The sequence below is a fragment of the Petaurus breviceps genome, unplaced genomic scaffold (genome assembly GCF_028583685.1).
Source record: "Petaurus breviceps papuanus isolate PSGF00001 unplaced genomic scaffold, PetGlider_PUasm1.0 175, whole genome shotgun sequence".
Lineage (NCBI taxonomy): Eukaryota > Metazoa > Chordata > Mammalia > Diprotodontia > Petauridae > Petaurus > Petaurus breviceps.
In genome coordinates, this window is record NW_027185764.1 from 30,122,538 (window position 1) to 30,149,389 (window position 26,852).

At 38.7% G+C, this 26,852-nt stretch overlaps 1 protein-coding gene across 3 annotated transcripts; it reads left to right on the plus strand.

Annotated features, from left to right (window-relative positions):
- Positions 1 to 1,540: 1,540 nt before the first annotated feature.
- SMN1 (survival of motor neuron 1, telomeric) lies at positions 1,541 to 23,981 on the plus strand. Of its 3 annotated transcripts, XM_069084997.1 has the most exons (9): positions 1,552 to 1,762; positions 6,317 to 6,388; positions 11,656 to 11,775; positions 12,113 to 12,310; positions 12,814 to 12,975; positions 15,230 to 15,301; positions 16,195 to 16,305; positions 19,029 to 19,079; positions 22,714 to 23,981. In XM_069084997.1, the coding sequence occupies exons 1-8, from the start codon at positions 1,694 to 1,696 to the stop codon at positions 19,074 to 19,076; spliced, it is 852 nt and encodes a 283-aa protein (XP_068941098.1). In that variant the 5' UTR covers positions 1,552 to 1,693; the 3' UTR covers positions 19,077 to 19,079; positions 22,714 to 23,981. The 3 variants fall into 3 exon arrangements, with proteins under 3 accessions (XP_068941100.1, XP_068941099.1, XP_068941098.1); XM_069084999.1 differs by lacking the exon at positions 6,317 to 6,388 and having other exon boundaries at positions 1,541 to 1,762; XM_069084998.1 differs by lacking the exon at positions 15,230 to 15,301 and having other exon boundaries at positions 1,548 to 1,762.
- The last annotated feature ends 2,871 nt before the right edge of the window (positions 23,982 to 26,852 follow it).

Below are 26,852 nucleotides of genomic sequence, written 5' to 3' on the forward strand. Positions count from 1 at the left end.
CTAGAAAGGCAGGTTGGAGCCAGATTGTGCAGGGATTTAAATGCTAAAGAGTGATATTTGTATTTGATTATAAACTCTATAAGAGGAACCACTGGAGTTTCTTAAATTGGTCAGACACACCTTTAGCGTATCATTTTGGCAATTTATTTGGAGGATGGATAGAATTGGGGAGATCAAGGTGGCAAGCAGTCACTGAAGCTACTGTCAGGGGGTAACAAAACCTGAAACTTTCAGGTAATAGATGTAAAAATCTGCAAGATTCAACAACTGTTTTGAATACGGGAGAAGGAGTGAGGGAGAAGCAGAAAAATGAAAAAAGAAGAATCAAAGGTAACTCCAAGTTGGATGACTGGAGCTTTCAGTCATGAGATCTGGAGGTTGAGAGGCTTGAGAAAGAGTGAGTTATTTCCGACCAGCTGAGCTTGAGATATCCCACAAGTTGTTGATTCCAGACAGTTTTTCGGTCATATCCAATTCTTCGTGACGCCATTTGCGGTTTTCTTGGCAAAGATACTTGAGTGCTTTGCCATTTCCTTTTCCAGTTCATCTTACAGGTAAGGAACTGAGGCTGTATTTGAACTCATGAAGATACGTCTTCCTGATTCCAAGCCCAATGCACCATTCACTGCCCCACTTAGCTGCCCAACCCAGGGTTCTCAATAAAGATGACCAAAAGCAGCTGTGGCTGTGCGTGGGTTTGCAGATCAAGACAGCACCAGAAGGGCAATCCCACAGCCACAACTGCAGTTATTTGCATGAAGGTGATAACCCTAGACATGGAACTGGATGAGATCACCAGGAAATATGGTATGCGAGGGAGAAGAGAATAGGGCCCTGGAGAGAGCCCTGAAATACACACCTACTGTGAGAGGAAAGATGAATGATCCAGCAAAGAGAAAAAAGCAACATTTTGGCAAGTAGGATAACTAGAAGGGAACAGTGTAACAACTAAAGGAAGAAAAATTCACAAGCAGAAAGACCAGATGTTGCAAGGATGAAGACTGAGAAAAGGCTTTTAGATTTATCAGTTAAGAGCCCTTTGGGACCTTGGACAGAGCAGTTTTAGTTGACTTGGAAGCTGTGTTGCAAGGGGCTGAGAAACGTGTGAGATGTGAGACAGGAGACAATCAGCGCAGGCTTTTTTTTTTTTTTTAAGCAGTTTGGCTGTAAAAAGACAATGGCTTCGGGGACCGTGGGAAGCAAGGAAGGTTTTTAAGGATGGAGCGAGGGACTGAAGAGGAATGTAATGAATTCATGGCGAGAAAAAGGGGATGGAATCGAGAACAGGTAGAGGGTCTGCTCTAGGGAAGAATGGTTGGGTTACTCTATGACTGAAGTCAACTGCAAGAAGAGGTGAAGTTAAACCCCGCGACGGAAGCGGAAGACGGGTTTAGCTGCCTTCCCCTCCCCTTCTCTAGTCTCGCCCCTCCTTCCTCTCCCCCTCCCATTCTTTAGCTTCACCCCTCCTCCCCCTCCCTCTACCTTCCGCCGTACTCCGGGGCCTCTACTTCCACTTCCGCTTCCGCGCGGCAGCCAGAAACGCGCGTCTGTCTGCGTCCGGTCCGCGTTCCCCATCCTCTCCCAACTGCTTTAGGGGAGGGAGGAAACTGTCACAACCGGAAGTCTCCAAGAGGCGGGGCCAGGCAGAGGAGAGCCGTAGAGCCTGCGCCTTGGATTCCTGGTTCCGCTCGCCATGGCTGCGTTAGGCGGCGGCATCCGGGAGCACGAGGAGCCGGTATTGTTCCGCAGAGGTACCGGGCAGGTAAGAGATTCCCGGAGGGCCTCGGCGTCCCGGGGTAAGTGAGGGTGAGGAGTGAGGCTGTGCCGCAGGCACCGGTTTCCCCCTCGGGGACCTACGTGCTCTATCTTCTCCCCGCATCTCGCCTTGAGGCCGTGGTCGTCCACGGAGGCGGACGAGCCCCGAGCCCCGGCCCGGCAGCGGAGCCGGGATTCCCCAGCGAGCGGCTGGGCCTCCCCCTGGCAACGCTCCCGGGGAACTCACGCACATAAGAACCCAGGCGGAGAGAGGCTGGGGGGGGGGGGGGGGAGGGCGGGGAGGGGGCCCCCCTGCTGCGCGGTCGGTGATCTTCCTAAAGGGCAGGTCTGACGATGTCACCGCCGGGATCAACTATGAATCCCCCGCCAGCTTCCCTATCCCCCGCATAAGAGACACTCAGTGACCTCCTGGCCCACCTCTAATTCTTCTCACCTCCTCCGGGCTTCCTTCAAGACAGCCGACATCCCACCTTTTGCGAGACTTCCCCTATCTCCTACTCTCGGTGCCTTCTCTCTGTGTGATCACCTCCCGTTTACCCGTCTGTACTCGGTGCGCACATAGTTGATGCTTGTTCTTTCCGCCCTTCAGAATGGGCACTCCTTGAGGACCCGGGACCCCGCTTTTGCCTTCCTTTGTATCCCCCAGCGCTTAGCTACGGTAAGAGTCCTTACCTTACAGTGGCACATGGCAGCTTAATAAATGCTTATGGATCGCAGAGGTGGGAGGCCAGCAGCCTTAGAGATAGTTATTTGGCTCCAGCTCCTTGCTCAGTCTGGCGCTAGCTTGCACAGGTTTCTTAATCCCAATTTCCTCATTCTTCAAATGAGAAGAGAGTTGGAGTTCTGTCCAGCTGGAAATTCTGATACCTGCTGCTTACTGATCTCTTAGGGACAGTAAATTGGTAATAATATGTGATTTTTTTTTTTTTTGTGCTGGAGGCAAATTCCAGAAAAACTAACAGTTTTTTCCTAGTTACTTCTGTGGTGGCATCATAGCTTTAGAGCTGGAGGGAATTTTAGGGATTTTCTAGTGGCTTCCAATTGAAACTCCCTCCCTACCCTCATTCTTACAGGTGAGAAAAGAAAAGTGATTTCCCCAAGGTCATAGCAAGTAGCAGAGCTAGATTTCGAGCACAGGTCCTCTGACTCCGTATCTTCCCTTGACCCCATCCCTTTGCCTCTGGTGAAATTTACTCAATTAATGATTTCTCTTCGGCATATGCAATCTCTCCTGTTTTTTTCCCTTCCAGCCACAAAAAAATGCCCAGGTTTCACCTGTCTGAAAGATAAAGACTTTCCTTTGATCTTACCGCTTTTTTATATTTTTTATCTTACTACTTCTTTAAGCTATTCTATCTGTAATGATGCTATGGAAATTTCCTTTTTCATTTTCTTTCATTCATTTCTTCTTCAGCCCCTTGGTTTGAGTTTCTGCCACCAGTGCTCTCAGGAAACTTCTTTCTCAAAGGATTAACTACTTTCTTACCACCAAATCCTATGACTTTATATTACCTTATTTACATCTCTGCAACATTTGATACTATAGATCACCTTATTATTCCCGATTTTCTCTCCTTTCTTGGTAACCTTGCAGTCTTGGTTCTGTCGAGAAAGTTTTCTTCCTTCTTTGTCTCCTTCATAGGTTCTTTGCCTTCTTCCCACTCTTTCATTTAAATTCAGCTAGCAATTATTGAACACCTACTAGGTTCCTGGCTTCTCTGCTAATCCCAGAGAATACAGAGACAAAAACCAAACAGCTCCTGCCCTTGAGTACACATTCTCCTGGGAGGAAATAACATGTACACAAATAAGTAAATAACTAATAAATACAAAGTAATTGAACTAAACAGAGCACATAATCCACATGTGGTCTGGTCAGGACAGAGTATAGTTGGACTGTCATCTACATGTACCTGGAGCTGTGCTTCTCTCAGTGAAGCCTAAGATCCCATTAGCTTTTTGTCTTCCAAATCCCACAATTGACGAAAATTAAGCTTTCAAGTTTTCCAATAGCATCTTCAGATCTTTTATTACATGTACTGCTTTCTAGCCATACTTACCCCATCTTGTGTATGTGTGAAAGGGGGTGGTTTTTTTTTATAACTCAAGTGCAAGACTTTGCGTTTGTCCTTGTTTCATTTCCTCTTGATTTGGCCTTTCAGAATATTTCTGAGTCCAGATTCTGTTAGCTAGTGTGTTAGCTATCCCCCCTGGTTTTTAGTCACCTAAAAATTATCCTATGCCCTCTGTCCTTTTATCTAAATCATTGAAAACATATTACTGCAGAACCATCACATTTTAGGGACACTCCTCTGGAGACCTTCCAGGTTGATGTTAAACCATTAACAACTATACTAGACCATTCAACAAGTTCTGAATGTATCTACTTGTAGTAATATTCACCGCATTAGTTTGAAAGACTTTAGAGAATGCTTTGCTCTGCCTCCTGGCTTCCCTGACTTCCTTCAAGTTCAAGCTTAAATCTCACCTTCTACAATTGGTCTGCCCAAGCTGTGGCTTTTTAGGTCCAAGGCTTGCAGCATGCCAAAAGATTTTGGGTGGCCTACAGAAAAATTTAGAGGAGAACATCCTTTATATGTAGAGGAAATCCTTTGTCGTTCTGCAAGCAGCTCATAGGCCATAGGAGGCCACAGGTTGTGCAAGCCTGTTCTACAAAAAGCATTCCCAAACTTTTAATTCTAGTGCCTTCCCTTGGTTGATTATTTCCTGTTTATCTTGTATTTAGCTTTTTTGTGGATAATTATTTGCATATTGTTCCCCTTATTTTAGATTGTGTACTCAATGTCTTTTGCCATTCTTTGTATTCCCCAAACAGTGTCTAGTACAAAGTAGGGGCTTAATAAAGAAACATTTGACGAAATAATAAATAATAGTTTATTGACTGACTTTGCTAAAATCAGGATTTTCACATGAGTATTGGACAGTTGGATTGGTCATTGGTTAGAATGCTAACCTTGGAATCAGAAAGACCGAAATCAGATTCTTCCTGCCTCGGAAATAGAATCTAGATTAACTTTAGCAAGAAGGACTACCTCATCTTTGTGACTAGAACGAATAGGAAAAGGTGTAGAGAAATTTGAGGTTGTGGAGGAATAGTAATAAAATTGAGGGATCTAACCCTAATCTGTCTTGTGAGGAAGCTTGCAAGAGATCACCTCAACCTTGGTATGAGGCAGGTTCATTTGCTTGGGAAATAGGATGGAGATTTGAGGAGAAAGTTCAAAACTGGCTAGTCACTGTTTGGAGTGAGGGCCCGTGAAAATTTAATACTTTCTGTTTTTACATCAACTACATTTCCCACTGTATTCCTTCCTTCTCTCCCAGAGAACCTTCTCTTATAATAAAGAATTTTTAAAGAGAAAGAAAAGCAAAGTTCAGCAAAACTAACATTAGAAAAAAATCTGATTTTACATGTGTTGTTCTACACTTGTGAGTACCCTGCTTCTGTAAAGAAGTGGGAATGGTGGTGTGTAATCACATCTCTTCTTCAGGGACTTTGTCTTTTTAGTGGGTCTTATATAATTTGTTTTTTGCCTTGTTTTAACTTTCTCTAGTAACTTGATATTGAAGAAAGCAGATTGGCCGGCTAGGTGGCACAGTGATTAAGAGCCCTGGCCCGGGAGTCGGAGGACCCGAGTTTGGTTGAGTTTGGTTCTGGCCCGAGACACTTAACACCCACACAAAAAAACTAGCCGTGTAACCTTGGGCAAGTTACTTAACCCCAATTGCCCTCCAAAAGGCAAAAATAAAAAAGAAAGAAAGAAAGCAGATGATAGAGTGTAGTGTAGCCCATGGTTAGAAATTAGTATGGTAAGACCAGCAGGAAATTAAGAAGGTTAAATAGACAAGGTTAGACTATACTATCTTATCAAACTGGTTAACTGAGGTTAAGACTGAAGGAAGAAAAGGGAGGTCAGAATAGGATTCATTGAACTGAGAGACTAGAGAAGGATAACAGAACCACATGTTTTGGTAGAGACGAAGAGCTTTAGGAAGTGGGAGAGATGGAAGGACAAGAATTTGTGATGGCCCCAAACTAAGCCATTTCTAAAGCATTCCCGCATGTTCATGCACTTCTTCCACTTCCCAGCCGCCACCACCCCCTTTCCAACTTTGGCTCCCCTTTATGTTTCTTTTCCCATCACTGTTACTTCCTTGAGGGCAGGGACTTTGTTGCTAGTTTGTGTTTATATCCCTAGCACTTAGCTCAGTGACTAGCAAATAATACTTAATAAATGCTATTTCCTTCCTTGTTCGGGAGCCTACTAACTGAAGAAAAACTAGGATTTCAACCTACAGCTATAACATCCCATAAAAAAGGGGGAAGACCTCAGGATATTTGTCATGGGGCTATGCCTTGGAAAATTCAATCAGTTTTAAACCAGACTTCAACTTCATTCTGTCATTTCTGGATTATGTTGACTTTTGATATTCCTTATTTTCTTTTTCAGTTGTGGTTTTGAAGGTATAGTATAATATAATTCATGCTTTAGTAATTTGTACTGTCTTTTCCCCTCAGAGTGATGATTCTGACATATGGGATGATACAGCATTGATAAAAGCATATGACAAAGCTGTGGCATCATTTAAGGTATTAAATGCTTGTATCTTTTTTTTTCTTATTTACAGTTGAATGCATATTTGTGGATTTAAATGGAAATCTTGTTTTTGTACGTGTTCCACACAGGTGCCTCACTCTTATAACAAAAGAAAGAGTGTATGCAACATTAAGCATCTATATTCACCTACCTCTCTATCTAGAAGTGAGTTTCATCATCACTTCTCTAAGACAAAGATTGATCAATTATAGTTCTTTTGGGTTCAACTTCCATTTTGTGTTTTCTTAGACATTTCTTAGATACCAGTCAGTGGTCCTTTTTTATTTTATTATTTCACATGTCTTCCCATTTTTCTCTATTTCCCTCAGATTTGTATTTTTATAGCACAATATTATTCTAGTACACTCATAAATCCTGCTTTATTTAGCCATTCCCCAATTGGTTCGTTTATTTCCTTTTATCCACAGCTACGAATATTTGGGGATATATAGGACCTCTCTGTCTTTGTTCTCCTTGAGTATATACCCACTAGGATCTCTGGTTCAAAAGGTATAAACAATTTAATGACTTTTTCTGAATAATTCTGATTATTTTCTATATTGCTTGGTCCAATTTCAACTCTGTCAGCAATATATTAGCATGCCTGTCTATAGCCTCTCCGATAGAATATTTCCTTCTTTTATCATCTTTGCCATTCTGGTGGGTGCGAGGTGAAATCTCATTGTTTTCATTTGCATTTCTCCTGTTAGTGATTTAACTCAGGACCCAACCAATCCTGAGTGCCCAGTTACCATGGGACCTAGCAAGTGAATCACACAGCATCCAGAATTTTCAAGGCAACCTATGTTAGTGTACTTTGTCTTCCTCCTTATAGACTTGGTGTCTTATCTTCATAACTTGATGTCTTTAGCAATGCTACAGACTTTCAGCATTTTCGGCCTCCTCAGGGTCAATGAACCAGTTCAGACTTCAGTTCTACTCCCTTTACGAAGAAGTCTGGTTCAGTGTAACTTTCACATACCCTTGTGTGATGATGGTGATGATAGTGATGATGATGATGATGATAGTAATAACTGACATTTATATAGGGCCTAATATGTTCCAAACCCTGTTTTTAGTGCTTTACAAATGTTATGTCATTTGACCATTACAAAAACCCTAGAAGGTAGGCATTATTATTATCCCCACATTGTTTTTTACAGATGAGAAAACTGAGGCAGACAGGTTGCCCAAGTTCATTCAGCTAGTAAGTGTCTGTGGCTGGATTTGAACTCAGGTCTTCATTACTCTAGGCCTGGTGCTTTTCTCATTATGCCACCTAGCTGCCCCTTCCTCAAATTTTTTTTTTTTTGCACTTCATAGTATTTTATTTCTCTCCAATTACATGTAAAGATAGTTTTCAACATTCTTTTTTTTTTTTTTTAAAGCAATTAGGGTTAAGTAACTTGCTCAAGGTTACACGGACAGTTATTTCTGAGTGTGGTGCTAAGTATCTGAGCCTGGATTCAGTCCCAGGTCATCCTGACACTGGAGGAGTGCTCTTACTCTCTGAGCCACCTGACCGCCCCTGAGCAATTGGGGTTAAGTAACTTGCTCAGGGCTACACGGCCAGGTGTTTCTGGGTGGGTGCTACCCTTCTATTTTTGTAAGATTTTTAGTTCCAAATTTTTCTCTCTTCCTTTTCCCCAAGACAGCAAGCAATCTGATATAGGCTATACATGTACAATCATGTTAAACATATCTCTGTTTTAGTCAATGTTGTGAAAGAAGAATCAGAACAAAAGAGAAAAACCATGAGAAAGAAAAAAAAAAACAAAAAAGTGAAAATAGTAGGGGTAGCTAGGTGGCACAGTGGATAGATTACCAGCCCTGGAGTCAGGAGGACCTGAGTTCAAATCCAACTTCAGACACTTGATCACACTTACTAGCTGAGTGACCTTGGGCAAGTCACTTATCCCTGATTGCCCTGCCTTTCCCCTCCCAAAAAGCAAAAAAAAAAAAAATAGTGAAAATGGTATGCTTTGATCTGCATTCAGACTCCATAGTTCTTTCTCTAGATGTGGATAGCATTTTCCATCGTGAATCTTTTGGAATTGTCTTGGATCATATTGCTGAGAAGCGCTAACTCTATCATAATTGATCATTATACAATGTTGCTGTTACTGTGTACGGTGTTCTCTTGGCTCTGCTCACTTTACTCAATATCAGTTCATGTAAGTCTTCCTAGGCTTTTCTGAAATCATCCTGCTCATCATTTCTTATGGAACAGTACATTCATGTGCCACAACTTGTTCAGCCATTCCCCAGTTGTTGGGCATCCCCATAATTTCTGATTCTTTGCCAGCACAAAAGGATCAGCTGTTATGCTTAAGACCCATTATTGTTCTTTTTCTTTTGGAAGCAGAAAAATTAATGTGGCTCCTAAATTTGGGGACCACAACTAGCTCAATTCAAAGCACATTTGTTGAACCCTGCATTACCCTCTCAGTAAAGGTAATTAAATGGAATCAGTTACTTGAAGCCGTCAAACTTGTATAAATGCACTTCCTCTTTAGAGTCTTTATCTTGCTTCAAGTTTCAGCTCAGTTGCCACTTCCGTGAAGCTTTCCAGATCCCTCTTGTTTTTAGTGTTCTCTCTACTCAGATTGTCTTTTCCTTTACATATCTGGTTTATAACCCAGCTCAGCTCAACATGTATACACAGTATGTGCCCAGCATACATGTTGTATGCCCCAATAGAAAGTTGGCTCCCTAAGAGCAAAAGCTTTTTTCACCTTTGTACCCAGCCTTGAGCCTGTTGCCTTGCACTTAGTAGACCCTTTATTCATGTTTGTTGAATGGAATTGTAGGTTCTAATAATGTCATAACTTATTGCTTGTTGTGTTTTGTCACACTGTGCCACAAGACCAATAACTTTGGTTAGCAAGTGGGGGGGGGGCAGGCAGTTTGATTTAATGAAACTTGAATTAGTGGATTTTTTTTTTTTGCTTTTTGGAGGGCAGTTGAGGTTAAGTGACTTGCCCAAGGTCACACAGCTAGCTTTTGTGTTAAGTGTCTGAGGCCAGATCCTAACCTAGGTCCTCCTGATTCCAGGGCCGGTGCTCTATTCACTGTGCCACCTAGCCACCCCTAGTGGATTTTTCTGAAAGAAATATTCTTCCAAGTACATGCAAGATTACAGGACCTATGCTAGCAAAATTATTGATAGAGAACTTTTAAAAGATCTGGGGTTTTTTGTGCGTTAATTTTTTTTTATTGATCCTTTTTTGACACATTGAGAAGAATCCACAAGACCTAGAGGACTTTATCATGTGAGAGGCTAGAAATGAAGAGAAATTTTATGTGTTAAAATACTATAAGATATTTACCAATTCTACTGATACATATTAGCCCACACGGTGTTCTTATGGTATAATAATATTCCATTACAATTCATGTATCTCAATTTTTCATCCATTAATGGGTCTACACTTTATTTCTGATTCTTTGCAAGCACAAAAAATGATGCTGTATGTATTTTTCATATGGAGCCTGTCTTCACATTTGAAATATTAACGATTTTTAAATAGTCTGAAATATTTAAATATTTGTAAGTGTTCTAAAAGCTCATTTCTAACACTCTGTTCCCTGTCTACCACCTTAACAACAGCAGAAGTGAGGGGAGAAGTGGGGTGTAAAGTCCATTCTTTATTTCACTGGTTACCCCAGGAAAAGAATTCATGACCTACTAGTCAACCAGCTGGTAATTAGTTGCTTCATACTTAGCTAAGCTGGTGTTCAGATAGCAAAACTAGGCTGTCCCACAGAAAGGGCTTGAGTGGAAAGTTAGTATGATTAGTACAACTAGTACTAATGATATGTGGAGAGTTACTCTCAGTAGGGAGCTCAAGAGAAAAGAGAGAAAGAATTCATAGAGAAGGTAGCCCTATTCCTCAAAATAAAGGAAGAGTTTCAGCAGGCAGAATTGAGGGAGAAAGAGATTAGAGATAATGACATGAGCCAAGCTATGAAGGGAGGGAGTCCGTTTTGTTGGGGGGGGGGGTAGAGGGAGGTGGAGTATCTGCATTATGGAGTAGTGAGGGATAAGACTGGAAAGGTAAACTAGGTCATGAAGAATTTGGACTCTTTTGGTGGACAGTGGGAAATCATAAAGAGTTGTTTGTTTTGTTTTGTTTTGTTTTCATAAAGAGTTTTTAAATAAAGAAATGGTAAGGTCGTGGAGTCAGGAGGACCTGAGTTCAAATGCAGCCTCAGACACTTAACACAAAAAAACAAGTCACTTAACCCCAATTGCCCTCTAAAAAAATTTTTTTTAAAAAGATTACTTAAAAAAAAAAGAAATGGTAAGGTCTAGGAAAGGAAAAATCAGAAAGATGTCAGGAGAACCAGGATAGAGTAATGTCATTAATAAGGTAGGAAAACAGGATGGTGAGCAATGTGAAATGGTTGCAGAATTTAACCAGATTTGTCGAACAGAAGCAGATCTAAGTAAAGGCTATCAGATATGGTAAGCAGGGAGATGTATTTAAAGGTCCTGGGAAGGACCTTAAAGGGTCCCTCTTTTTGGACCCTCTTAAGTTTTATACATCATGTAATGGAGGCATAAATAAGAGAAAATGAATTGTCCATGGTCATACAGGGACTAGTAAAAGGTTTTCTCACTGCTGTTGAAGTGATAATTGCCTTTCCTTCAAAAGTTAACAAAGTTACCAGTTGATTTTGCCACAGAATGGGCAAAATTGTCTGTTTGGTGCTTTGGTCCTTTGCCTTTCAATGGGAAAGGATGTATGCAAACCTGTGGGTATGTATACACACATGTGTATCTGTGGGTGTATGCCCCAAGAAGCTTTGTGTATAAAACTTTACCTAGCTTAAAACTGCATTAAGCCTTGTGGAATACATGACAGATATCTTTCTACATATCTCCTTTGAACTTTGTAGTGTCCCTTTGACTCCTTGTTGTCTTTGTAATCTCCTTCCTAGGTTCTTAGAGAATTAGAGCTAGACAATATCTTAGAGATCCTCAAGTCCAGCTCTCTGAGGCCCAGAGAAGGCAAATCACTTCCTCAGGTTTACTCGCTTGTTCAGTGGCACCATCAGGATTTGTTGGCATGTTTGAAGGAGCAGTTTCAGTAGATTAGAAGGGTAAAGAGCCTGGTAGTAATGCGTTTGTGAGTGAGATGATGAAGAAGTGGGAGCTTCCTGCTTTGGAATGTGGCTTAGTAACCTATTTGTAAGAACTAAGTGAATATTGATCGATGTGTTTATGGAGAAGTAACATGTATGTTTACTTTGATAGAATGCTTTAAAGAATGGTGAAATTTCTGAAACTTCAGACAAACAAAAAAGTACTGGACCAAAAAGAAAAAATATTAAGAACAGAAACAAGAAAAAAAGTAACCCAGCACCATTGAAACAGGTATTTAAAAACATAAAATTTCACTTTGCTTTTAGAATGTTACAATGTTAAGTAAAATTAAATTGTCAGATGGAGAAAGTAACACTCTAAATTGAGATCGCAGAATGCCTCTAACTTATGCTTAAGTTTTATCTCCTTGCAAATTTTTAGTATGTGTGCATAAAACTGTTGCGCAAGATATATTTTTCAAACTCAGCCTCAGAAAATAACCTTTTGAATTATATTTATTATTCCTAACTGTTTTAATGATTTCTGATCTTCTTAGGCAAATATAGAGTAGATATGGCTATAGAATATGTAAACATACAAGTTTTCAAAGTGTTGTGGTTTGTTGCAGTGGAAAGTTGGGGATGCTTGTTGTGCAGTGTGGTCCGAAGATGGCAACATATACCCAGCTACTGTTGCATCAGCTGATCTGAAGAGAGGGACTTGTGTTGTAGTTTACACTGGCTATGGAAATAAAGAAGAACAGAATTTGTCAGATCTTCTTCTTCCAAACAGTGAAGGGGTTTGTGATGAAGAACCTATTCATGAAGTAAGAATATAAATTTTGTATATACGCCTTAGAGATGGAGTATTGAATTGAGGATAAAACTTGGTTCTATGTCTTTTGAAAACATCTTTTGGTAAATTCAGTTGATTGAACTGTACCAAAAGTTTTGTGAATAGTTAGAGCAATATGAAATAACATTTTTAAATGTCAAAGAGATAGCATTTTGGTATGAATATAGATTGCATTCCTAAAATGAATCTATTTAGAACAGGGGAAACGATAAAAGTATATATTGGAAAATAAAACCAGTTATTATCTGTATTCCTTGATATAAGCCATTCTGTTTTTCAGTCAATACAGTATTTAAATCTATATTGCGTAATTTTTAAAGCTATAATTTGTCTTAAAATGTGCTTTACACAGCAGTACAATGAATAAGTTGCCAGTTTGAGAAAAGGTGTTGGTATTAACGTCTTCTGGCCATTATATAAGTAACAATTTATCCATACCTAGTAAAACTAACCTTTCTTTTTTTTCTTTCCAAGAATGAAAATGAAAGTCAAAGTCAGTATTCAACAGATGAAAGTGAAAAATCCTCCAGGTCACCTGGAAACAAACAGAATCGTATCAAATCCAAAGCTGCTCACTGGAATTCTTATTTCCCTCCTCCACCACCACTTCCTCTCCCAGTGCCAGGGCTAGGCAAGGTAAGCTCTGCTGACTGGGAGTTACTTGGCTGTGTGTGAAACAACCAAACCTTAGATTTAGAAGATCTGTCTAGAATTTTCCTTTGAAATGCGATTATATGTTATTTGAATATGAGTTGATATGCCCTTCTGCGGGGGGAGGTGGGGGAGGGGAAGCTGCTGTGAAATTAATGAGCTCAGAAAATAAAAAAGAGATTGAGGGGGCGGCCAGGTAGCACAGCGAGTAAGAGCACCAGCTCCAGGATGACCTGGGATCAAATCTCAGGCTCAGACACTTAGCACCCACCCAGAAACACCTGGCCATATAACCTTGAGCAAGTTACTTAACCCCAATTGCTTTAAAAAAAAAAAAAGATTGAGGAAGGTTGTATTCCAGAAGAACTAAAAAAGATGAGTTAATGAAGAAGCAACCTTAAGAATTATGGAGCCTAACTTCATTTATCCTTCCCTGAAGGCTGTGGATAAATAGTGCCTTCCCCAGAGGATGTTTGTGAAGATCAGATATGTTAAGTGCTTTGTAGATTGTAAAGTACTATATGGAAGCTAGCTGCTGTTATTTTAAAGCATCAGGCCCTCTCAGTATAGTTAAACAGTGTGCATTAAGTCATTTGACAGGGGTCTACTTTTATTTTGTTCTTTAAATGAGAAGAAGCTTAATATCTGTCATTTTAGCTAAGGCCATGTAGTCAAAAATAAGCAGTTAGATTGCTCAGTGGTTAGAGTGTTGAGTCTGGAGTCAGGAAGACCTGAGTTCAAATGTAGCCTCAGACACTTAATAGTTGTGTGACCCTGGGCAAGTCACTTAACCTCTGTTTGCCATAATCCACTGGGGAAGGAAATGGCAAACCACTCTAGTATCTTTGTCAAGAAAACCCCATAGATAGATAGTATAGTCCATGGGGTCACAAAGAGTCAGACGCAATCTAAGAACAATAATGTATCCAAAGGCTTTTATGAAAGAAAAAGAGAGATTTACAATTATGCAAGCACTCAATCTGAGAAATTTAGAGGAAAGAAAATTAACTATTCTTAATTATCTGTTACTAGATCATTGTAAAGTTTTTGTTTTACCTGATTTATCTAGATCTAGCCATTATTGCTTTAGGAGTGGCTTTAAATACTAAGTGCTTAATAAATGTTTGTTGATCTATGGAGAGATTTCCTTACTGGGAGTTTTTCTGGCACTGAAATTGAAAAACCATAGTAAATCAAAAACCTTTTTGTTACAACTATTCGCTTTTCATATGAAATGTGCATATAAAATGAACTGGTAATATTGTCAGCCTTCCTTGGGTTGGAAGTACTTTTTTTTTATTTATTAGATAGGCAAATCAAGGCTTAACATTATTCATCATGTGTTCATTTGAAATTCATCCTTTATTTTAAGGACATACATCGTCATTTCCTCTGGATGATAACTTGACTATTAAATTAAAACTTTCCGTGGAAACATGTTGGTATTAGGCACACATTGGATCAATAATTATTTTATTTATCCAAAAATTCTGAAAGTAATCTCAGAATAAAGAGTGAGAGTGATGAATTGATCATTTCTATTCAGTAATCATATCTAATTTATTAGTGAGGTGAGGTCATATGAAAATTGTAATCAAGTAGTTAAACAAAAAGACAATTGTACGGCAATCAGATGGTGAAATAAAAGGTTGGAATATTTAAATATTTGGTAGCTAGACCATTTGTAAAAAGCAAAATGGTTTATGGCTGCCTTTTTTTCCGCCCTTTTATTTGCTTTTTACTTTTCTATTTTTGATTGGAAACAAAAACTATTTCAAAAACCGAATTTCAGAAACTTAAAATGAAAACAGAAAAAAGGTTTGCCTGCCTCTTCTGAAGTGTCTGCATGAACAGGAAGCTGGATAAATGGGTGGCCTTGAGCCCATGCTGCTAATACCTACTGAGAGGAATGAATGTCATTTTAGGGTTAGGTTGCTATGTGGCACTGGGGCTGAAGGCAAGAAGATCTGAGTTCATAAACAACCTTAATACCTGTGTGACCTGGACAGGTCACTGTCTGCTTTGATTTCCTCATCTGTAAAATGGGGGTTAATTATAGCATCTACCTTCCAGAGTTGTTTTGAAGATAAAATGAGATAATATTTGCTTTTGCAAACCTCAAAGAACTGAATACCATTTATTATTGTTGTTGTTATAAATATAAATTTCAGCCCTTTTTGTTTTAGGACAGGTGAAGCCTTTTTTTTCATTTTTCTTTTTTTTAAATACTTCATTGTAGCCTGGACTGAAATTCAGTGGCCCACCACCCTTCCTCACAGGCTGGCCCCCACCATTTCCTTCAGGACCACCAGTAAGTACTGATTTCAAAGTATTCTGAGCTCCATTCAGGAGTCTTTTCCTAAAAATGGGGGTTTCAGTGAGTTTAGTGAAGAGTTGTTTGAATTGTTCTGGGGCCAGTTTGGCTTTGAAACCATGTCCCTGCTCTAAACTCCCACCTACCTTAGAACCTTCCTGCTTCCCCAGTAATCTCAAATAAGTTTGGTTTTTTTGTTGTTATTGTTTTTCTTTTTGGAGGGGCAGTTGGGGTTAAGTGACTTGCCCAAGGTCACACAGCTAGTAAGTGTTAAGTGTTTGAGGTCACATTTGAACTCAGGTCCTCCTGACTCCAGGGCTGGTGCTGTATTCACTGCACCACCTAGCCACCCCTAGGTTTGCATTTTAATGTCCTTTAACCTAAAAGAATGAATTTCTAAGTGGTTGAGTGTCAAAGATAGACCCAAAGAAATTTTGGTACAGGGAAGAACCTATTTCTCCTATTATGTTCTGTTTGTGTGTGTGTGTGTGTGTGTGTGTGTGTGTGTGTGTGTAATCCTCTTTTCAAAAATCTAGTCCTGTGATATATTTATTTGTGCTCATAAGATAATTTTTTTAATAAGGAAAAAATATTCAGGATTCTGTTCTGGATAATTAATTCATCCATAGTCATTCACCCTTGGATCATTCTTAGTTCAGCAGAAAAATAAGGGTGGTTTTAAAATTAACATTTTTCATTTTAAATTTTTTGTGGGCTTATTTTTTAGCTGACTTCTATATACTCTTAAATTGATCTTTATTTTGTGTAAAGAATTACATACCTTATTAGAAGATGCTATTAATATTCAGTATGTTCTTTGTAAATGGTCTGCCATCTATCACTTTTTTGCTTATTGTCTCTAATAATAATGAGTATTTTACCATTTGCAGTTGATTCCCCCACCACCTCCCATGTCTCCCGATTCTCCTGAAGATGCTGATGCTTTGGGAAGTATGTTAATAGCCTGGTACATGAGTGGCTATCATACTGGTTACTATCTGGTAGGTAATAAATCTGCTCCTTTATTTGAATACTTCTTCTGTAGGCATATGACTTCTATCTTTTCTGTGGCTGCAAAGAAATTTTAGTTATTCCCAGGAATGGTATCCTTTTTAAAAGTATTAGTTATGTGTTTTCAAATTTAAATACTTTAAGGTTATTTTATCTCATAAATGATTTTGTTTATTAAAAATAAAATCAATGTTATAATTCATTTTAAAAATGCAGATAGTTTTAAATGTAAGATTAGTTGATTTTTTTTGATGTTTAAAATTAAGTTTATAGTATGCTAATTGATAAAGTAAAGTATAGTATATAAAGTCCTCAGCAAGCAGGGATGGAAGGGCTCCTTTGGAGCTATTGGAATGTTGCATGATATAATAAAGGAGCTTTCAGATGTTGGTAATATAAAAGGAAAAAGGTTACTGGTGTAATTTGATAGTGTAAATTATCAAATTAGAGTGCTAAAATGAAGCTGACTGCAGAGTAATTGTAATAACCAATTTCAACACTAGAGAAAAATGAGAAAGGCACCCCTCCTTTCTGGGAGATGTGGAGGACTATGAATGTTTTTCCTTCTTACCAGCCTGTTGTGGGGTGGGAGAGAGAAATAAATGTGATAAAAAAGCAAAAAATATCAACAAATCTTACTCATACTCAAATGACTATGTACCATGCCATGTACTCCCATGCATTTGTCATGGGGGTTCCATTCTTCTGACATCTTGAGGGTATTCGTGGGGTACTGACCGTCCTCTTGCCATTGTCGCGTGACCAGCTTGTCTTACCTTTCCGTCTTGTGACTCTTTGATGACATCTTTTACCCCTGTTCTTTTTCAGAGTCCCTCTTTGATTATATGTTGCAGCCTGCTTAGGCCCATCATGTGACTTGCCATTGCCCTTTGAAGAACCACTTTTAATTCTTTGTGGATTGTTATGTTCCTTACTTTGTTGCCCGATAGCATGGGGATTGGCAAACTATGTATGACTTAAGGCCCAAATCTGGCCTGCCAACCTGATTTTGTACAGCCCACAGGCTAAGAACGGTTTTAAATGCACGATGTTTAGCCTTTGTTTTTTTCTGTACTTAACAAAAATAGATTTTTAACTTAAAAATATTTTTAGCTTGGGAGCTGTACAAAAACAGGTGGGCAGCCTAATTTGGCCCTCAGGCTGTAGTTTGGTGAGCCCTGACCCAGCATAATCTGTGTGTTTTAGCCTTGACAACCCATGATGCAAAGAAATATTTAAAGTGGCCCTCAGTCTTCTGTGGCCTCCTTGTAGCTTCTTCAGTGACTGAGGAGGAAGAACAGCAGCAGGGAAATGGGTAGAGAAAACTAAGAATCATGGAGTTTTTAGACTGTAAATAAACTTTAACTCTTGGTACTCTAAATATCAGATTTTTGTCAGGGATCAAGGAATGGACTGAAAGGAACTGAACCTTATCAATATTCTGTTCTGCTTATGTTAGTCTGTGTCATTTTATGCATCTTCCCATGTTTCTCTTAATTACTCATTCATCATTGTGTAGAATTCATTGATTTACCATTCTATTTTGTGTGAGAGTTCCATTTAGACATTTCCCAATTAACATACACCAACTTTAATTTCCATTTTTTTCTGCAATAAATATTTTGATATATGGTACCTTTCTTTCTGTTTGTAACTTCCTTGGGCTTTATATCTGGCGATGGGATCTTTGGGTCAGAGGGTTTTGTTATCTTAATCCTTTGCTTATTAGTTCGACATTAACACGCAGGACAGTTGGGCCAGTTTGAAGCTCCAGTAACAGTGTATCAGTGTGGTTGTCTTCCTGCAGCCCATTCCATGTTTCTTTGGTCAGCTTTGCTATTTTTCTGGGTGGCTCACAGAGTTTTTAAAAGCAAATTGAGATAATATGTTATGAAAGCATTTTGAAAATTAGAAAGATATCAACATTGTTTTGGGGATTGAGGAGGGTGTAGTCAATGATCTGTCCTTGCAGATCAGCAACAATCCTGCAGCTTGAGAGTCTGAGTTACCTGGGACAGAGAAGTTAAGTGCAGCAGGTCTTCCCAACATGAGGCCAGCTTTCCCTCACCTGTTCTACACTGTCTCTCATTACAAAATGCCCGATTCAGGGATCAAGTCAAATACACTTACTGAGTTTTGCTGACAGTGGGTTATTTTGGTTTGGATCAAGGCAGTCAGTGAATCTTCTCAATACTGTTTCATAAGTAGGAGTCAAAACCCAGTAATTTTTTATATGCTTCTGGTTCTCTTCTTATAGATACAGCAGATTCTCTGCTTTGCTACCTGGCCCATCAGTAGGATTGTCTAAGACATTAGGCATTGACCACCACGTATTTGTAACTTTGGGCTAGCAGCTGCTCCAGAGAAAACAAATAGGCCTGGCGTGTGCATTTGTACTTTCTGGTGTGGGATTGCCAGATAAATGGCTTTTTCTCCCATGCCTTTCTCCTTTATCTCCTTCACCAGGGCACTAGGATAAATTAATTAATTTGACCTGTGTTCAGGTCACCTAGGTGTAGAGTACTCAGAACACAACGAATAAGGCACAGATCTTTCTTTTAAATGACTGACAATATAGTTGGGAAATGACCATAACATAAATTAGCATCTGAATGTGTAGGAGAGGTACAGATAAACATTTTGAGTTGATTACCAACAGTTTTATGAAGCCAGTGGATATTCCCTTTTTAATATTTTTGTCCCCTTTCTGCAGGGCTTAAAACAACATCAAAAAGAAGGAAGGCACCAGCACTTCAATTAAGGAGTAAGTATGGTAACTGTCATCTCACTTTTCTTAAATATACCTATTTTTGTTAAGTTGTACTGAAATAAATTTTGAGAAATTAGATATTTTCCTATGCCTTTCCAAATGGGAGATGTATCTTAGGGAAAAGATAGGGACCTTGCACTAGGTGACAACTGCATCTATTAAGGATGTGACAAGGCCTCTCAATCTCTGGTTTCAGTGTAAGAAAGCTACTTCTTTATACTAGTGGGTGCTCAATGATAGATGTTTAATTGGTCAATGTACATATGATTTCTCTACAGTGAATAGCTTAATATGATAAATGGTTTCTTTAATTTCCATCTGTGGAATCAGTCTATAAAAAGTACGCGATTATATGGTATTTGCACAACAAGAGGTAGCATTTTGTACTAAAAAGAGCATTGGATTTGGAATCAGGAACTGGTTTCACGTTTTTGCTTGTTATATACTGAGTGACTTTGGATGAGTCACTTAAAACTTCTCATTTAAAACACTCTTTTGTCTATAAAATGTGGAGGTTGGTCTGGAAGGCCTAAAATGATCCCTTCCAACTTGATATCCTGTGAGCTTTAAATTTCCTGAAGTAGAAAATACTTCTGAATCCAACGTCCTTTCTACCATATATATTCCTACCTGCTATCGGACAAATATTCCACAATGTCATACTTTCTTTAGAGTGACTTATACAGACAAGTCAAAATCCCCACCTAAAACATTGAAAGCAGCTCCAACAGATAACTCCAAAACCATTTTACAGACACAAAATTCAGGAATATTAAGGATAGATGAAGCTCTGGGTGTCACTGGTAAGACTAAGGTAGGCCTGTGGCAGAAGAAAGAAAGAGTTAAAAGCCATGGTAGGGTGGGAGAAAATAGAACAATGGGAGAGAAGGAAAAAATGGGAGAGAGAGTTTGGGGAGTGGCCACCAATAAATGGACTTGATTGTCAGTGATATTAGTGCTTTAGGTTGCTTGCTTCCCTGCAGACCTTTTTTCATTACACAGTGGCTTTGGCATCAGCTTTGTTTGGTCTTCAGTTCATAAAGACTAGGAATGAGATTTCTAATGATCTTTTCATTGAAATATACTACCCACAGAAAACATGTTTCATGGAATTCATTCTAGTAGGATTTCTTCTCTAATTAATGTGGGTACTACAGGGCTAGTTGCTTCCTTTAAAGTGGCTTTTACATGGAATAGTTGCTATAAGCTGTGAGAATAAAAGGTAGCACAGTACGTAATGTGAGAGCAGTAGCTTGGTAAGTAGAGCACCTGGGTCCAGGAGGCCCTGGCTCTTCTCCTTGATATCAGTGTGATGTTAAACAAGGTACTTCATCTCCCTGGCCTTCATTGTCCTCCTGCAAAATGAAAGAGTTGGCTACGTGACTGATTGATGATCAGCAGCAGCAGCAGCATCATTTGAATTTACCGGGGAAAAAAATACAACTCTATCTCATTAGATGGATGAGTGGAATATTCTTACTGTGTGGCAAGGAAAGATAGAAACTAGAATATTCAAGATTGATCTGGAGTCACATTGAATCGCTGGATATAAATAACTTACTCTCCTCCAGGCAAGAGACATTGAGCATAAAGATATCAAGAAGACTGTTGCTGGACTTGATAAGAGGCCTACTCACACCCTAAGTCAAAGCTGAATGGAAAGAGCCTGATGAAACCACAATACTAGTCTTAATGTGAAATTATATTTGGAATCATAAAATTGCCCATAAGAGACATGTAAAGTTGCCTAACAAAGACCCCACAGGAAAACCTGTCACTGTAAGACATCTGTAGAAAGACAAATATTCCATTGTCAAAAAAGAAGGAAGAGGATTAATAGACATTCTCAGAATGCATGAAACATGGGTTTAATAAAAGCTAGAGAACATTTCTGGAATTAGTAGGCATTTTCCCCAAGCAGTAGGAGAGACTGAGAGCAGGTAGACGTCCTTGGAGTTGCTGGATCTAACTGAAAGTAGCTTGTTTCTGCATAGCCCTGGAAAGGATTTACTCTAAGAGGGGAATCAAAAAGAGTACACCATCTTCACGAACTCAGCTAACACTACGTCAGCAGAAAAACCTCAAAACACCTAAGTGGTGCATGTGGATCTATTGATGGCCAGCAGAAACTACAATAAGGCTTCTAGACTTAGTGAACAAGATCTGTTATTCAGGAAACAGGGACACAGAGACTACAGTACATCATTGCATGCTAAAAGTTCAGCACCTGCCAAATACCTACCAAGATAGGACACGGTAGCTAAAATTCACATTAGAAGTTCACTGTCTTTTATGAACAAGCATGATAAATCCCCTGAAAAAATTTAGCCCTTAAATTATCATGGAGAACTTAACCAATAAACTGTAACATTAATTCATAAAAACTTAACAATGTTTTTGATAGATGTCACCATCTCACATACTCGTTCCAAAGAGAAAACTTGTACAAAGATATGGCCAGTTATTTGAGCGACTGTCCAGGGATCCCCCTAATGCTTTTATTCAACTACTAGGGTAAGGATATGTGATAGCAAAAGCTGCTGAGAAAATTGGAAAGCAGTCTTATCGGAAACGGGGTTTAGACCAACTCCTTGGAAAGTTTTTACACAAGCAAAACTAGTATAGCTAGGATTAAAAAGGGGAACAGTTAACATGGGAGACGACTGTTTGCAATTAGTTTCCCTGATTAGAGTGTCACTTTCATAGAGTGTCCTATAAGAAATGAAGAGAGAGTTTCAGAGAAACTTGGGAATACTTGCTTAGTTGATGCAGAGTGAAGTAAGCAAAATAAGAACAGTTATACTATTAACAACAACATTGTAAAGAAAACTGAAAGACAACTCTGATCAATGAAGTGAGCAGCCATGATTCCAGAGGACAGATGATGTACAAATACACCCACCTCCTGAATGAGAAGAGAAGGTCTCAAAGCTCAGAATGAGGCACATTTTTGGATGTGGCAGTGTGTTTTGCTTCACTAGGCATATTTGTTACAAGTACTTACACACACACACACATCCCACCACAAACAGGAAAGCAGGCAAAAGAGAAGAAATAAATGGCTATGAATTGAAAATAGCAAAGTTAAATTTTAAAACTCAACTTCATAAAGGATTTGTTTTACCTATGTATTTGTCATAAAATATTAAATATAAAAGAATAAGAGCAAATTAACAGTTTGCCCCAAAACTCTTTGTATTTGAATCCTATTGAGAAAGATGAGAGGAACAAGGTGAGAGAAATGAAAATTGCTGACATGTCAAACTCTCTTAGTTCATAGAATAGTCTCTTTATAATAACTGGTGATTTTGCTAGTTGTTGCTTTATAATAGTTTTTAATCTGGTGGAATGATTCTACCATCTTTATCTTTAAAAAAAACAACTTGATATTCTTATCTGTTTCTTTGAGATATATCCATATATAAAATTCTAGAAAATACAGATATGTAAATTAACATTAATATAAGAGCATTATGAATTCTCTGTGAACTCACCAGCTGGGAACCTAGCAAGGTATATCTGTCAACTTATCCATGTCTTTTGTCCAACTAAGATTTGATAAGAAAATGGACTATTATAAACAAAATAACTGATTGCATGTTATCTTTTCTTTCTCTATTAAATTCAGGTACAGATCTCTCCCAAGGAGAGTGGTATTTTATCCTGTCCTGGTTGCAATGAACAAAGTTGGTTTTTCCCCCTCTAAGAAGACTTGACTGGAGAGCACAGTCCATTGTATAATTGTTGAATATGTTCTAATGTACACAGGTTTTTAATTTCTTAATCAGCAGAGTATATTTAGGAAAAATGAATGCTTGAATAGTTGAATAAAATAGCGAGAATGTGAAAGTCCTAAATGTTGAAATCTCTTAGTCAACTTTATTATTGATGTCAATAAAGCTTTACTTTTCAAATTTTGACTTTTTAAAAAACCTATCACTGTATATCCTCCAATCTAAAACCCATATTTTGAGTAAAATATGAATTTAGATTATGAAAGTTCTATCCCAATATTCTGTTGAAATAACTTCTGAATACTTTCTAAAATATTTTTAGATTTTTAGAATTCTGCTTATTTTACAACTTGACAATAACTTGGCTCCATAAGGATTCATCTGAAAACTAGTCTGTTTTTGGCACAAATGGGCTGAGTTGGCCTTAAAAAAAAGGATTCTGTAAACATTCATTAAGAACTTGGAATATGCAAGAAACTGTCATAGGTGCTGAGAATACAAAGATGGACAGAACAGGAACACAAACGTCAAACAGACTGCAAAGTGCTTTGAAGCATTAAAGCAGGAACAGCAAGAACTACTTGTGAATAATCACAGAAGATGTTAAGGAACGGGTGTCACCTAAGCTCTGCTGATATGGTTAACATGGACCTGAAGTGAACTACAATTTGCTCAAAAATATTAAAGCATGCTGGGTTTTGTTTTTTGCTTTTTTTTTTGGAGGGCAATTGGGGTTGTGGCTTACCCAAAGTCATATGGCTAGTGTGTCAAGTGACTGAGGCCATATTTGAACTCAAGTCCTTCTGACTCCAGGGCTGGTGCTCTATTCACTGTGCCACCTAGCCACCCCAAGCATGCTGTTCTTGCTATGTAAAAGTAAATTTACTTCTGTTACTTTTTTTTTTCAAAAACCTAATGAATTTAAACATACTAATTCCTACCTGATACCATGAATTTAATTCTGTCACTGGGTCGTCCAAGAAATTTTCAACCAACTCACTGATGGGAGTGAAATTCTGGGTATGAGAGAACACAACAAAGTCAAAAATACTAAATAAACTTGTATGGTAGGAAGTAAGTAAAATAGTGGCTTTTAATAGTGGTATGGCAAATGCCAAGATCCTGCTCAATGAAATAAATAAAAATTGATCTTTTCGATGGACATAGTTACATTTAATTGACGCAATGATAAAAATTTGCATCATATTAAATGCACAAGCAGAATAGATGTGATGTCTGGAGAGTAGGTTATGTAGTCCAAGTTAGGCTCAGTCCCTGCTTTCTGAGTAATTTTCATTGCGATTTATTGGATGAGGAAATTTGAAGGTTTCATAAAATCAAGTCCAGGTAGGTTAAATGCTGAGGCTATGACAACTCAGATTTTAGAAGAGCATTATAGTGAAATACCAGCAATGCTTAAATCCAAGTGCATAAATCTTGCTTTTCCATTAAATGTCAAATTAAAAGCCTTTAGCATGAAAACCAGTGTTAATGTCCTGCACATTTCACCAGGATATTCTTTTTAATCTAGGTACTAAGTAAAGGGAAGAAGCTATTTATATAAATGAATTTAATAGAAACCGGTTAAAGGCTCTTATTTTAAATCTGGTACAAGAAATAACTTAGCCCAATGGCTACCTGCAGGAAAATGCATTAGAAAGATTCCTCTGGAATCTACATTAACATCTATAATTAGCCAGGATACAAAAAACTTTAAAGCAAAGGTCTTATTAAGTTCCTTAGCTAGTCCTCATGATCATATTGTTTTCCTTAGAAATATACTAAAAGCTACCTCTTAAGACAAAAATAGCATGCCATTTTAAGAATAGGGCTTCAGTGAGGAGGGTGGGACAGAAAAGAGCGATTCGAAATACATATTTAAATGTTCTGTGTAATAAAAGTTATTAATATTAAACTAGCTGCTAGAATCATATAAAATGAATTTTCATTATGTTTATTTTCTCTGACTGGAGAATGTGACAATGTCTATCTCCAGGAAATCAAAAAGGGGGTGTTTTGCTTTCATAGCATTGAGCACTTTGATATCCTGATTATCATCAATGAACCATCAATATATGGCAAGATTCACAAGTACAAGCAGTATTGACACACTGATTTAAAGGCTTGACCATTATTGCATGAGCTTTAATAGAATTTGTGATGAATTTGTTGATGTCCAACAAAGTTAAGTTTGGGACATTGTCCAGTGTTTGAAAATTTCTCCATCTTCTGTAACAAGTCAATGAAAGAAAAATTTTCAAGCTTTTGGAAACCTCCATTGATTAGAACTTAAGAAAAAAAAATCAGGACCCTGGCGATACAAAGACATTCTGTTGGAAGAAATAATATCTTGCGTGAGGAAATATAGTACAGGGAAAAGAAGAGTGACAGGAGTCAGGACCAGCCACTTCCTCAACCTATGTGACCACAGCCAACTCACCCATTTTGAGACTTCAATTTCCTTATCAGTAATGAAGCAGTTTGGACTAGATGGCCTCAAGGGACCTTTCCCACCCAAGGTTCTGTGATCCTAAGCAGAGTAACGTTTTTAGTGGTGGGCAGGATCAGCAAGGGCTTCATGTAGGAGGTGGCACTTCGACGATATTTGAGGGGAAATAGGGCTAGGGAATATGTTAGGTATGGGAGACAGCCTGTGCAAAGGCATGAAAACAGTGTTGTGCAGAAGGTACAGGAAGAGGGCCAGCTGCTAAGGGATGTTCGAGGGAAGCATACCAAAGATAGACTGAAACATTTGGTTCTCATGCCGAACAGATTTAGAGGCAACAAAGAGCTACCCAAGCTTCCTTCACACATTTGTTTTTAAAATGATGACAATCTATTGTAACAATCACAGTTGAAAACATGAAAGATTGAAATGGAAACACAAGGAAACTAACCATGTGCAATTTCATGGAGGGTTTTTGAGGCTTTTGTCCCCCAGGTTCTTTCCTTGTGGACAGATTGGCTGCCAGCTGCCCTGCTCTCCATAACCAGAAGTTCAGATTTCACGGGGATACCTGTTCTTATGAACCAGCCCAGATATGGAGAGTTGTCAAAAGGGAGTGCTCTGCAGGGCTAAAGAGACTTGGGAAAAGTTAAAATGTGATAAGCTGGGGCTTTTTCTCCAGTCTTTCTCAATGTTTTAGTCATTCACAAAGATGAAGTGCTGAGAAATAAATGTTTATATGCGTGTATGAAGTTTTTCTATAGCTTACCTACCACCTTTGTTCTTAGAGATACCAACTTTACCACTTTACTATGGAGAAACCCACAGGCCATAACTAATAGCCTTTCATCTTCACAAATGCAGCACCATTGAGGATAAGGAGCTGGCTTCTCTCCGAAACTGCCCATAGCCAAAGGAGTGGCTCACCGCATAGGTGGAAGAGAGGAATAAAGACCTGCTTACTCACCTCCAGTCCTTCCTGCTTGATGGATTAAGCTGGCTGGTTAGAAATATCACTTTGGGAAAGGGAATCCATTTGTCCCAAAATGTGATTCTTCTTTTGTCCCAAAATCAACTAGTTTTCATTTTCTAAATGACTACTGACCACCACAGACAATATGGAAATACGTCCTGAGCTACAGACAGGATCTGGGGAACAAAGCATGCACTGCCCTTTGCTACAAATTTTGTCCCCACACCCCACACACATTGCCTATAGATTGCTAGGAACCTGAGCCCTTGTGAACAGGGAGTTAGGAGAGCATCATCAGATAATGCAGCTTTCTCTCTGAATGTAATCAGAATTGGTGGGAGGGGCTTTAAAGGTATGGGACAACAGAAGACAAAAACTCACATTTTTTATTCATCTCTAGAGTATCTCCTTCAAATGGAGACATCCTTTATTTCCAAGCTGATCGTGCCAGTTTACATTGCATATACATATACCTTGGATTGTAAAGCAATAATATATATATAATAACTGGAAAAAATAAAGAAGGCTGGAACTTTGGAGAGGGAAATGGTTTTCTTATATAGGATTTTATTTCTGTAGTGTGTAAAAACTGGAAGCACTACCTCACATTTGTT